Consider the following 14104-nt stretch of genomic DNA (forward strand, 5'->3'; position numbering starts at 1 on the left):
GCAACTTTTTATCTCACACTGACCTTTTTTTATTGTTGTAGTTTATATCTCACAGTTCTGACTATTATTATTATTTTATTTATTTTACAATTGCATTAAGTAAAAGTCAGAATCTTGAGACATTCACATTTACCTTTATTATTATTATTATTATTAACATTATTTCGTGTGAAATATCAATTTCCGTAGCACTTTATAGTAACACCAAGCTTTCCAGTTTTATTTCTACCCACATTCTAAAGGTTTTTACACAGGCATTTGTTCATATATCATTCTCCTGATTTATGACACTTAATTAGATTTTTTCCCCCTAGTTGTTAATAGTATTTTCTGATTTATGGAGTGATTGCAAAGAAGAATTTTCAACCAGACCTTATCCAATGTTCCAAATTAGTCTACTAATCTAAGTTTGGCTTCCACATGAATACGTGGATGCCTTTTTCTCAATGATAACCTGTTCATACTACAAAACCATGCAGTATTTATGTCATTTCCTGCTGAGCTGGACGACGTTATCAGCAGCAGCACTGACAGACTGAAGGAAAACCAGACACAGAATAACACCACTGACTGTGAGCTGAACCGAAACGCTTCCATAAAGTCAGAGTTTTCGCACCAACACCCATGTCTGCAAATATGACTCGAAACATTAGTCATAAAGCCGAAATAGCCTTGAATGAAACCCGCAAAGAACGCCTTTGTCAGTGTTGCCATGGTAATAATTAAAAACACAGCAGTGCTGACAAGTTCTCCTCGCCGTTTCTCTTTTTTATTTTCTGCTTCCTCATTTTTCCCAGCTTTGGACAATTGTTCCTTCGCTTGGTGACTGACTGTGAATACAGTGATGGTTTAATATGCAGTTTAATCGAGAAGCACTCTGGTGTTTGTACGCTCTCTCTTTCTCACCTCCTGCTCTCTTCCACTCAGCCGCGCTCAAACCCGTCGAGCAGCTCAAATCTGGACACATTTCTTCCCTCCCACTGACACAGCAGCACTACAGGTCTGAAGTATGGGGCTGAGGCGTCCTGCATTAAACTACAAACACACAGAGATGACAGTTTCTTACTAAAGTGAATTATTCCCAGCGCTCAGAGGAGGAGGAGTTCTTGTTCTCTGATGGTAAATTCATTTGATATCTCATCTGATTGTGTTATATATCTGCGCTTAGAATCTGTACTGTAGGTTTGTTATGAGCAGCAGTTGTTTATACAGTTGTATCGGTTTTTTTGCTATCTGTATGTTCCTGCAGTAACATGTAGACTTCCATTGTTTAACTTCGAGATCTGATTCACAACCATGTATAAAGTTAGTTTTTTTTTTTTTTTTTTTTTTTTTGCTTTGCTTTGGTTTTTATCGTTTTGCTTGGTTTTATTTTGTTTTGTTTCACTTTGTTCTGCCTTTAGTCTTAAAACTTATAAAACAGATATTATGATTTAAAATATTAAGATATTAGCAAAAGATAAGATTAAAATTAGTGCTGTCAAAGGATTAATCGCATCCAAAATAAAAGTTTGTGATTACGTAAAATATGTTATATACAGTGTGTAGGCTACTGTATATATTTATATAGATATAAATACAAATATAATATAATGTTATATGATATGTATTCATAAACTGTTTACTGTATACATACTGAAAAAAAAAACGTTTCACTGGGAACTTTCTAGTAAATTTTAAAATAATCAGCAAGTAGCACTGAATTAAACATGAAACTTTAAAGTAGTTGAAGACTTGAAATAGTATTTTCTTGCAAAAACGTATTCAAATAGTCATGCATTATTTACAACTGTTATAAAAAAAATTAACACTGTAGATGGGTGTGGGTGTGGGTGTGTATGTATGTATATATATATATATATATATACGCACACACACATACATACATATACATATACACACACACACACTATCGTGTAAGTATTATATGCGCACACATAATTTATTTACATTATAATATATTGTGAGATATGTGTAGGGTTTTTAAATATAATTGTTCAATTATCTGGACACACTGTTCCAGTTCCAAACCAGTTGCTGGATGCAGTGAGGACTCCCGAATGTGATCACGGGTGGTTTGGACACATTTTTCTTGACATTAGAGGCGTTAACTGCCTGCAGTTTATTCCATGAAGGCACAGCAGATGATGACTGTACTTAAAACACATGTTCACTCACGTCTTTGCAAGCAGCTGCTGGTGTGGCAGTTTTTATTAATTAATCAGTCATCACAGAAACATCCAATGATCTGCTTTATATATTATGTAATTAGTATTTTGCAACAACCTCAGTGAAACCGAGATTGCAGTTTGCACATAGCATGGTGTGTTTTCCTGTTTTACAAGCTTGATGTTTCCCCTATTCTGCTGTCTCTTCTGTGTAGGTTTGGGGTTAGTGCAGCGTTCCTCTGCAAAATACACTTCCTGTAGTCTGTGTTGTGCGTCTGTCACTCTGTGTTTACATGCTTTTAGCATATCTGATTCCTACTAGTGTTAAACAACTCTGAAAACTACTTCGAAAGCTATTTTTTAGCTTCCAAATCATAATTTTAAGTAATATACTAATTTATGGTACAACACAGTGTAGTTTCTCCTTATAGGATAGATATAAGAATATAGATATAAGACATTTAAATAAAAACAATTACCTAGTACTTCTCTTCTACTTCATCCCTTTGTGCTTGTATATTTTCATCATATTGTCTCTGCCTTCTGGTTTCGTTAAAGTAAAGAATGCATTGAACTAAATCTTCACTGAAAATATTCAGTTTTGAGGTCGTCTGCTGTTACAAATCTTGACAGGATTCTCTCATATCTCTCTCCGACACACCTGTGGTTCCCCTGGTTTGTCTGCATTCCTCTGTTTCACAAATATTTTGTGTTGTGAATATAATAGTCCCACCCGTTAAAAAAAAGTCATATTTGTAAGCTAATGAACAGTATATTTTGTCATATACCATTATGCAAATATAAATGAGTAGATTTCAGGGTAAATTTATCTTTATGCCTTTTTATTCTAAATGTGCACTGCCTATAAGTGACACACTGATTTTATACAGTCTATGCTTTAAATACTGTACATATAAATATTCTGTAAGTCTGCATGTTTAGTTTTGTTTTTGACATTGATATATTTTTAAATACTAAACTTCTAATTAAAATTATCAATCAATGTTTGTGCATTTTTATTATTTTATATTATAGTCACAAGTAAGTCTTTACACATAGTTTTGCTTTGTTGTATTGTTTTGTTTCAATGTATTGTTTTTTTCTGATTTGTTTTTTGTTTTGTATTTTGTGTTATTTAAAGGGGTCATATGATGTGATTTCAAGTTTTCCTTTCTCTTTGGAGTGTTACAAGCTCTTGGTGCATAAAGAAGATCTGTAAAGTTGCAAAGACTAAAGTCTCAAATCCAAAGAGATATTCTTTATAAAAGTTAAGACTTGTCCACGCCCTCCTAAAACGGCTTGTTTTAACACACCCCCACATCTCTACGTCACGATGTGGGAAGATTTACATAACACAGCCCAAATGTTCACACAAAGAAAGAAGGCGTAACTTTGATTCTCGCTGTAGTATTGTTGCTGGCGCCATGTTGTGGAGATGCTGTTTCATTATGAAAGCGAAACTACTTTGTTTGGTCTTCCAAAAGAGGACACAACTAGAAATCAGTTGTTAAGTTACATTTACAACACTGTTCCAGAACAGTTCAAAACAAATATTAAGATGTGTGCAGCGCATTTTACGGAGGACGAGGACTGTTTCCTAGGAGAGTAGCCTACAATGCCGGTGTTCTGACAAATAATGCTGACTCACAGCCTGTAAGTATGTTTTCATATTTAAAGGATTTGCCACTGATGATTCAAACGCAAGTTTTGAGCAGTGTAGAATAGAGCCGACCGATATATCGTTTAGCTGATATTATCGGCCGATATGAGCCTGTCGCCGATATATCGGTATCAGCGGAAAATGCCGCCGATATGAACATTTTTTTTACAGAACATATAACGCAGATTAAATGCTTCTGAATGGTGTAATTAATTCGTTTGTCCACCAGAGCGTGCTCCGTTGTTTGCTACGGCAACCCAGGTCAGTGTAGTGTAGAGATGCGTGGATGAGCTCAAACTTCACGTGTCATGGCACGTGTCTGTGTGCATTAAAGCTTGTGTTACGGCCACCAGAGCTGATCGTGGCCACTCAGTCAATGCTGGTGTTTATACCGGCCGTGCCGTGTATGTTCATGCTTATCTCATGCTTATCATATCGTTCACATCACATCGTGCCACGCGACAAACGTCTGGTGTAGAACAGAACCCATTATAACAAAGGCTATAGAATACTACTATAGAAACAGTCAACACTCTGAGACTTGCGCTTAGGACTGCGCATGCGCACTGGCTGATCTAGCCTGAGAAATAAGCTTTTTTAAATGCTATTTGAGAAAAATAAACAACATTTATGATACAATCCTGCGGCATCAGACAGGCTAAGAGACAGTACTCCAGGAGGATAGCCCATCGATTCAGCGACAGCAGAGAACCTCGGAGCCTGTGGCAGGGGATACAGATCATTAGGGACTACAAGCCCCCACCGGGGATCTATGACAGCACCATCTCCCTGCTGAACAAGCTGAACGCCTTTTTTGCTCACTTTGAGGAACAAAACAGCAGCACTGCACAGAAGACTCCACCTCCTCCCGGGGGCCAGGCAATCACAACAACCCCACACAGCATGAGGAGATCCCTCAGCAGGATCAACGCACGCAAAGCTCCGGGTCCTGACAACATTCCTGGGCGTATACTGAGAGACCGGGTGGTGCAGTCACAACAATCTCCCTCTGAATGTGGAGAAGACGAAGGAGATTGTTGTTGACTTCAGGAGAGTGCACACTCAACATGTTCCTCTGACCATCAACAGTGCGACTGTGGAGAGAGGGAGCAGCTCCAAGTTCCTGGGTGTGCACATCACAGAGGACCTCTCCTGGACTGAAAACACAGCAGTACTGGCCAAGAAAGCACAGCAATGCATCCTGCCAGAAGACCCTTCAATGTTTTGTACCTTGCCCCCTCTCCCCTCTTTTGCCCCAGGCACCACTGAACTCTGAACCCCCTCCCCTATTTTGCCCCCACCCAGCTCCCACATCCCCAGATCCTTCCACTCCCCCCTCCCACTAACAAACTGTGAGCTGCACCAGACACTTTATGCAGCATTGGTCTGCTCACTACCTCATTCAACTATCTCTTCAGACAGTTTAATAAAGAAATGCTCTCTGAGCCCTTTGTCACTTTAATCAGACTGAATAAGCTTTCTTGCACTACAATAATTTTATCTGCACTGTTTGTTTACTTCACTGGTTTGCACTCTATCTGCCATGTGTCTTGTGCTGCTTTATTTAACTTTTTATTTACATTTTTTTACAAGTCCTTATTTGTATATTTGTATAGTTGTATTTTATATTTTATATTTAATCTGTATCTATCTGTATTTTTATGCTCTACTGTTAGTGTTATCTGTATGCACCAAGGGTCTGAGAGTAACGCAATTTCAATTCTCTGTATGTATGCTGTACATGTGGAAGACTTGACTTGATATATTTTGTTCTATTTGTGTTAAGTTATTTATAATAAGTGAAGTGAAGTTTACTGTTAAGTGCACTGATGTCAGACTCATTTTGAATAATAAAGTTTATTGTTAAATTGTTAAAACCCTGCCTCCACTACATAGGCCTATGTTAATCACATTATTATAAGTGTTTAATCATCGCATTTGAGTTATCATTGCAAAAAAAAATTTATGTATATATATTCTGTTTATGTATGCTATATACTGTATTCTATATACAGTACCAGTCAAAAGTTTGGACAAACGAATGGGAAGTGTGTCCAAACTTTTGACTATAATGTACTATAATATAGCCTACACATAAAGAATATCAGCCGATATATCGGTATCGCTCTTTTTTTACACCCTAATATCGGTATCGGCATTGGCAACCAAAAAACCCATATCGATCGGGCTCTAGTGTAGAGTAGCGCTTGTTGTTTATCGTTTCTCTGATCACAAATGCAGACATGGTTTTATGTTTACGAGGTGCGATGCAACGCAACGTGTACAAAGACAGTATGAGTCATTATAATCAGTAATTATGTCCCCACTGGATGGTCCAAATGCCTCGTTTGTAATGGGTTTTATTGGTTTTGTCTTGTCGCGCCTGGACACAGCATCACAGTATGTTAAGGGGTGTAACATTTCCGTCATACGCTTGAGGTATTCGGCCAATCACAACGCACTGGATAGCTGGCCAATAAGCATGTACCTCACTTTTCAGAACGATGAGCTTTGTAAAAATCAACGTGTTTCAGAAAGGCAAGGCATAGAGGAGAAACAATAATGTACAGACTGTGGAAAATAATGTGTTTTTTAACCTTAAACTACATAAACACATTTCTTTACACCAAATACACAAAATAATGTTCTTTTTTAAAAATGTCATATGACCCCTTTAATATTTTACAAAGTCTGATAAGTCTGTTCTTGTTTTGTTTTGTGCTATATATATTTATGTTCTTGTTTTGTCTAAACTTCAGATTATTTTATACAAATGACCTATTGTTTTTTTTCCCTTTATCTTCAGATCTCATGATGACTGTATACAGACCCTGATTTCCTGTTTGCACTGAACACCAGCCACATAACAGGTTTGGGATTATCAGAAGTGGGCCACTATGTCACTTTCACAGCAGGTTCTGGTGAATTATGAATACAAATACACTGCTCGAGATGGCAGAGAGGTGTCCATCAAACCCAACGAGCACTACATCCTAGTAGCCAAGACCAATGAAACCTGGTGGCATGTTCGGAGTGGTGAGACCGACAAGCCTTTTTTCATCCCAGCAACCTATGTGACCGAACTCCCACCTGAGACCAACCAAACTCCACTGGACCCTCCGGAAGAGTTTAGTGGAAGTGAATACCTCAAGTCCAACTCAGAGACAGCTCCTGATAGACTTCCCATCATCATTGAGCCCGCTGAGGTCACACTCAGAGTCCCTGCCTCTATAAAACGAGACACGGAGAAGGATGGCCATAGAATATCAACATATATTATTCCAAAGGAATTCTTTGAACTGAAAGGTTTGGATCCAGATCCTATAAAGACTGAAGCAGAGGCCGGTCCTGTGCCTGAACTCCAGATATATGACACCATTAAAGACAAGCCTTCCATCCATGCTCCTCCAACTAATGGGGAAACTCCACCTTCTATCATACTGCCACCTCTCCAGACAGTTAACACACCTCAGTCCCCTAAAATGGAGATAAAATCAACCGTAAATGCAACAGAGAGGCCTCAGGTGGACTCAAAGGCCCTGGATCAAGATGTTCAGATGCTCGATAGAGCTGGCTGGGGTGACGTCTGGAATGCCATGAATAAAGACGAGCATGTGTATGAGAGTTTGGATACAGTAAGAGAACCAGAATCCTCAATAGCCGAAGATAATATGACTGTAAAGCCTGTCACACCAGATAAGAATATGGTAAGTAATGTTTCATGTGCAAAGTAAAGTTAAACAGCAATTTCTGATTATGTAGCAAAATAAAATATACTGGACTGTTCTATCTTCCTTGCAATGACAGTCAGCAGTGTTCTCTCTTGACAGTGAATGGAGCCTTAGATGTAGCCTATTAATGCATTATGAAATTTCAATGATGACCCTGCATACTTCAGTAGTATGTGCTCAGTCTGAATGATTTAGCTGCTTTTCTTGACCACACGGGGGCACTGTCTGCAAATTAGCATCTGAGCCTACAAAACCAAAACCACGGGGAAGTGATGATGTCTCAGGTGTCCAAAAAAAGAAAAAAATGGGCCTGTCCCTAAAAGTTGGTGTAGAAATACCTGCAATACATCAACAGCTGATTGATGGAGCTAAATATATAATTGTTCTTTACACATTTCAATGTATTAAGTAAAATGTTTTTAAAATAATTATTCAATTAATTAATTATCTGTAAAAGGATATATATATATATATATATATATATATATATATATATATATATATATATATATATATATATATATACGTGTGTGTGTGTGGGGGGGTGTGTGTGTGTGTGTGTGTGTGTGTGTGTGTGTGTGTGTTAGGAGGACAGGGACATCTTAACCCATAGGCCTAATTTTAATCCATTTTAATTCGCAAATCTAAAAATATTATGTATCCACAAATGCCCCATTAGCAAACAGACACAAAAAACGTTTGGTATTCAACATAACACAATGTCTCATAGGCTATTTTTCATTATTTTTCAAACAGGAGGGGGTCATTGTACCTCATCCCAACTAACAAAAACATGCCGTTAGAACGTATGGAAACATTATTTCTGAACATTCAAAACGTCCAAGTTTTACATATTGGCTAATATTAGGTAAAGTTTCATTTAATCATTTGTTATTTTTAGCATTATGAATTAAGAAATTCAGAAGAAACAATCCATGAACAATACAAATTATGTTTTAGAGCTAATATTTTGAGAGCCAGTTGCATAAACTTAGTTTATAGTGTCTTAAAAACTAGTCTGACAGTTAGCAATTAGCCAAGTGGTAGCTAATCAGTCTTATATTTTGTATTCAGCTTAGATTTTATGTAACTTTTTTTAATTATCATTATGACCAGTCTTAAAGAAACTTGTAAGACTAGTCTAAATCTTTTATACAACTGGTCCCAGTCCAGACAAGACCAGAAAACTTTAAAAGACCTTTACCTGGAGAACTTTGAGAGAACCCTGCCAAAACGTTAGGTTCTGAGAACTCTTATGGTATTTTACCCTACTAATGAACATTTGGTATAGTTTACGCACTGTTCGTTTTGTTGTAACTTTATTGTGTTTCTAAAGAAATTATCAACGTTTTAAATAATTTAAAGGAATTCGTATCGTGCAGCCCACTGTTTTGGCGCCTCTACAATTTTAAAGTCTTTAAAGCACGAACGCTTTGTGACATTCTTGTTATATGTAAATGATTAATAAAAAAAGTAGCTTACTATTTCCTTTCCGTTCCTAAACGCTCGAGCAAACTACTGTTGATATGGTTACAGTCTCACTAGTTTTGTGTGGTAACTGAAAAATAAACGACGTTTGAAACGTTCTTCATTTAATAGGCAAAATTAAAGCTGTACTTACTGGCCAGGTATAAAATGAAGAGTCAGACGGCGAAGGGTCAAACAACCCCAAGCCCTAATCGCTTTCTAATGAGGACAAAAACATATATAGCTGTTATATTTCTACGTCTGAAGAGAATGTATAGTTATTAGCGACGTTTCGACCCTAGTCAAACGCCCAGGCAGACTCCATTTCTGGAGCTCCCTGCCAAGTGATCTGCATATCAATGGTTTGCTTGTCTGTTTGTGTGTACGGCCGCTGCCCCTCACCGGCACAGAACCGGCTTCTCCATCCGTTTAATCTACCACACAGGGCTCAAGACACTCTGTACGGTGCGTATGGAAAACTTTGATTAGTCTACTAGAGTTAGTACATAGTTTACCTCGTTGTTTTTTGAAAGAACCAAAACACGCTGCACGTATCTAAATATAACCCTGCTAATTTGACTGTGCATGGCAAAAGGGGTTTTCAGGCATACTACCAGAGTCAAATGAAGAGCACAACAGGTTAGGCGAGTCTCTGCCGAGTGCCCTAGTGAGTGTGAGTGGCACTGTAGGGAGGTACAGTAACAGGCTTTTGCAGCCACTCCCACAAACACACCTGTTTCCCTGCGGAGGGACGATTAAAGCACGGCAGCATTAAAAAGATGGAATATAAACAGCGGCTTACTACCGGTTGGAATATCGTTTGCAGCTTTTTGTAATCTAAGCGTTTGGAGACGGAACGCTTTCACCTGTGCAAACACCTGCTGTAAGGTATGACAGAATAATCCTGCGCTTCCTGCTGGGAGGCATGCGGTGAGCAATCTGACAGAACTGAGTCGATTTGGGGATAAAACTTGTATCGCGATTTCTACTTGCATAAAATAAGTAATATCATGTCAAGGCGAAAGATAATATCGAGATTACATTAGCAAGACCCTGCTTAGAATTTAAATGCATCCAACTTTGAATGCACCTCTTCTATTAGCCTATGTCTTCTATTATGTTGTAGCCTTTTATGTATTATCTTAATTTCCAAATTAAAAGTCATTTTTATATTTTTTGGGCTTAAAGACAGAAGGTTGTAGGTGGTGTAACTTTCCTGAGATTGTAAGAAGGAAATGTAAGTAAATAAACAAACAAATAAATAAATGGCAGAATAAAAAAAAGAAAAATAATTATAATTGCCAGAATCATATAAAACATATTTTCTGACTGAATAAAAATAAGTTATTAATAATTATATACCATTTGATACAAAATATCATTGAAAAATTTCCCAAATCAATGTATGGACAGTCAAGTTGAGTTTTGAACTTGGTATTTTTGAATAAATAATTCTTGATATTTGTGCATGTATGGATGGATGTGTGTGTGTATGTGTGTGACACCTATGTGTTTGAAAATGTTTTAATGTTATTAAAAATATTATTAGGTAAATTATTAGAAAATGTATTTATTTTAGTATTTATTTATTGGTTACCAATTCTAAAACAATTTGAAAACATAGATTATAATTTCTAATAATTTTGGCATTTTGAAGTATGTTTTTGAGAGTTTTCTTTTTTTTATCTAGACATTCTTATTAATTTTTGACCCGTATGTCAAAGTTCCATGGTATTACCATCTAAAACATCACTGTGACATTATACCACGGTACTTTTTCTAGGTATTAACATCACTCTCTGAAATTAGTGGTCAGTCAGTGTACGATTTACACGCACAAATGTCATCATGGTGCCAAGAGCCTTCCATGCTGCTACTAAGATACTTGTGCATAAAATGTTATTTTCTTCTCATCTTTCCTAGAAGTGTTCATTTCAGCAGGTCTGTAAGTCTGTGCTGTCTTCTCTATGGGTTTTAGTTTGGTGGGATAGCACAAAAAACTCTGGAGGCCTGCCAGTGAAGTTCTGGTTCCCATAGCGATGGTGGCTTCAGCAGTGACATGGCTGAGGTGCCATTCAGTTCGGCGGGCACAATGCGTAGCCCTGGAGTGCAGTCCCGGATATGTAGGTCAGCTTATGCTAATGCATCTCACACAGCGCTGTGCACTGGAAGACCTCAGATCCTCGTGCATGTGCACGACTGGAGCGTAACGCGTGAGTGTGAGCAGCAGCATAGGTGGAGTCATTTAGGATTACAAGAGATGCAAGTTTGTGCACAGCTGAGTCCTGAAAATTTAGAGTGATGCTACTTTTGTAAATGAATCCAAGTGCAAATATTTGGCAGGTATATCCCCATTGGATTGTCTCTCCACTTAATCATTAAAACATTGCAAAAGCTCCACTCAGCAAAGCAATCACAATCTTAAAACTGTGTGCATACAAAATTTTTGTCAGCGCTTTGCGTCCGTAATTCTTGTTCAGTTACAGCATTTTTAATGTGTTACAAAATAACCTTTAAATATGCAAACACAAATTCTGCAGTGCAAAAGGTCACCGATTAATTATTGTGTTGTTGCTGAGTTGTGTTTGCCTGTAGTGTTTATATCTTTGTGGCTGTTGCTCTGTGCTGTGCTCATTAGTCTTTGCGCTTCGTTTAGTAATTAGGATGACACTTTATAGGTTAGGAGATAAATTTTAGCACAGTAGTACACAGATGCAAATATCCACAACATGTACTTCTGTGAACATTTGTTTGAAACCTCCAGTAACTCAATACTATACAGACACTGGATCAATATTGGTTAGTTCTTGAGCAGATGAATCAGAGACAAATAGTGGCGTTTTGAGCCATTTGTTGCTTTTTCAGATCTGTTTCTATGGCAAAAAGTTGATTAAACATGTTGAAACACTTATATAATATTATATTATCCATCTATCCATTTGCCAAATCACTTGTAGGGTCACAAGATGTTGGGCTTGAGTTACCACTAGTTACAGCAATATGATTATTATATATATTATATTAATTATATTAATTAATTATATTATATATACCAGTACTTTATTATTATATCAATAATATAAAATAATTATAATATATAATATATTAAATTATATTATATTATATTATATTATATTATATTATATTATATTATATTATATTATCAGCTTCACTGCTTATGGAAAGAAGTTTCAAAAGGCTAAAAATAACACACATAAACTTCCTCAACAGCACTCAAGGGTTCTCGGTTCTCTTTTGCACTGGGCATGTTTGTACATTCTGTGGGATTCCAGGTGTGAATAGGGGAAGTTTCTGTTTTTGCTATTGGAGAATTAAATCCAATCCAAAAGTGAAGAATCTTTCAGATGTTTTTTTTTTTTTTCAGCAGTTTCAGGAAAGAAGCGTAAAAGTAATCCAAAGTTAATTCCCAAATCAAATTGAAAATATCGACAGAGCCCACATCAATAATATGAAACTTCATTGGCTCTTGTGTGTCACATGACTAAATGTCATGATGTCATCACAGAAGAACCAGTGAGGTTTTAAAAACCTTGATTGTCTGGGAATATCAGGTAATTTAAGAAGTCTATAGAAAAAAAAACTAGTCATGCACAGCAATGTTTAATTGACCCTTTGCGAAGAGCTTGATTGACAAGCAATCTGAGCAATTGTAACGCCGCTACCGAATCCACCATCTTGTCTGACAAACAAATCAGACAGGAGAGTAGATTACCTTCGGTGGACTTAAACTTGAAAAATTGTGTGGATTGATGTCTTTCCGTGGTTGAAATAAAATAGCTTCTGATGTTCATTCATGTTTATTTTGTGCTTTAAGTAATATAAAAAGATGATCGGTTCACAAGGTCCGCTTGAACTGAGGCACTACAGCGATCTGTCACGACACATTAAAGGGGTCATATGATTCGATTTAAATTTTTCCTTTCTCTTTGGAGTGATACAAGCTCTTGGTGCATAAAGAAGATCTGTAAAGTTGCAAAGACTAAAATCTCAAATCCAAAGAGATATTCTTTATAAAACTTAAGGGTCAACCGCACCAAACTAAAACGGCTCGTTCTAACACGCCCCCACATCTCTACGTCACTATGTGGGGAGATTTGCATAACGCCGCCCAAATGTTCACGCAAATAAAGAAGGCATAACTTTGATTCTCGCTGTTGCTGCCGCTGCCATGTTGTGGAGACGCTGTGTGTTTCATTGTGAAAACGAAACAATGAACACAACTAGAAATCAGTGGTTAAGTTGTATTTACAACACTTTTCCAGAACAGTTCAACCCAAATGTTCAGATGCAGCGCATTTTACGGAGGACGAGGACTGTTTTCTAAACCAGTAGTCTACAATGCGTCTGTGCACAAAGGCTTTTTCTATAAAGTGGGGCAATTCCACCTTTGCAAGGACAGTCTGGTGCTTTTGACTGACAGCCTGTAAATATGTTTAACGTTACATATTTAAAGGATTTGTCACTGATGATTCAAACGTTAGTTTTGAGCAGTAGAGTAGCGCTTGTTTATCGTTTCTCCGATCAGAAATGCAGATGTGGTTTTATGTTTACGCGGCACGATATGCAACAACGCGTAAAAAGACAGTATAGGTCATTATAATCAGTAATTATGTCCCCACTGGATGCAACAAATGCCTAGTTTGTAATAGGTTTATTGGATTTGCCTGGTCATTCCAGGAGACTGCGTCACGGTATGTTAAGGGGCATAACATTTCCGTCACATGCTTGAGGCATTCGGCCAATCACAATGCACTGGATAGCTGTCCAATCAGAGCACACCTCGCTTTTCAGACCGATGAGATTTGTAAAAATCGACGTGTTTCAGAAAGGCGGGGCACAGAGGAGAAACAATAATGTACATTATATGGAAAATAATGTGTTTTTTAACCTTAAACCGCATAAACACATTTTATTACACCAAATACACAAAATAATGTTCTTTTTAGCAGCGTCATATGACCCGCAAAATGGTATTTATTGTTTGAATTTATTACCAAATGACACAATTTGAAGGCTGAGACTTTGTTTCATACCAGAAGTAACCTGCTCTGTCTTGT

General features: G+C 37.2%; 1 protein-coding gene across 1 annotated transcript in view; it reads left to right on the forward strand.

The window, feature by feature from the left end:
• The first annotated feature begins 823 nt into the window (after positions 1–823).
• Positions 824–14104, forward strand: part of LOC109083977 (rho GTPase-activating protein 27-like) — a 36580-nt gene continuing 23299 nt past the window's right edge. Inside the window, exons 1-2 of the mRNA XM_042734984.1 lie at positions 824–1119; positions 6635–7535. Of these exons, the coding sequence (XP_042590918.1) occupies positions 6726–7535 (810 nt within the window). The 5' untranslated portion in view covers positions 824–1119; positions 6635–6725. The remainder of the gene's footprint in view (positions 1120–6634; positions 7536–14104) is intronic.

The sequence above is a fragment of the Cyprinus carpio genome, chromosome B12 (genome assembly GCF_018340385.1).
Source record: "Cyprinus carpio isolate SPL01 chromosome B12, ASM1834038v1, whole genome shotgun sequence".
In the NCBI taxonomy this organism is placed as follows: Eukaryota; Metazoa; Chordata; class Actinopteri; order Cypriniformes; family Cyprinidae; genus Cyprinus; species Cyprinus carpio.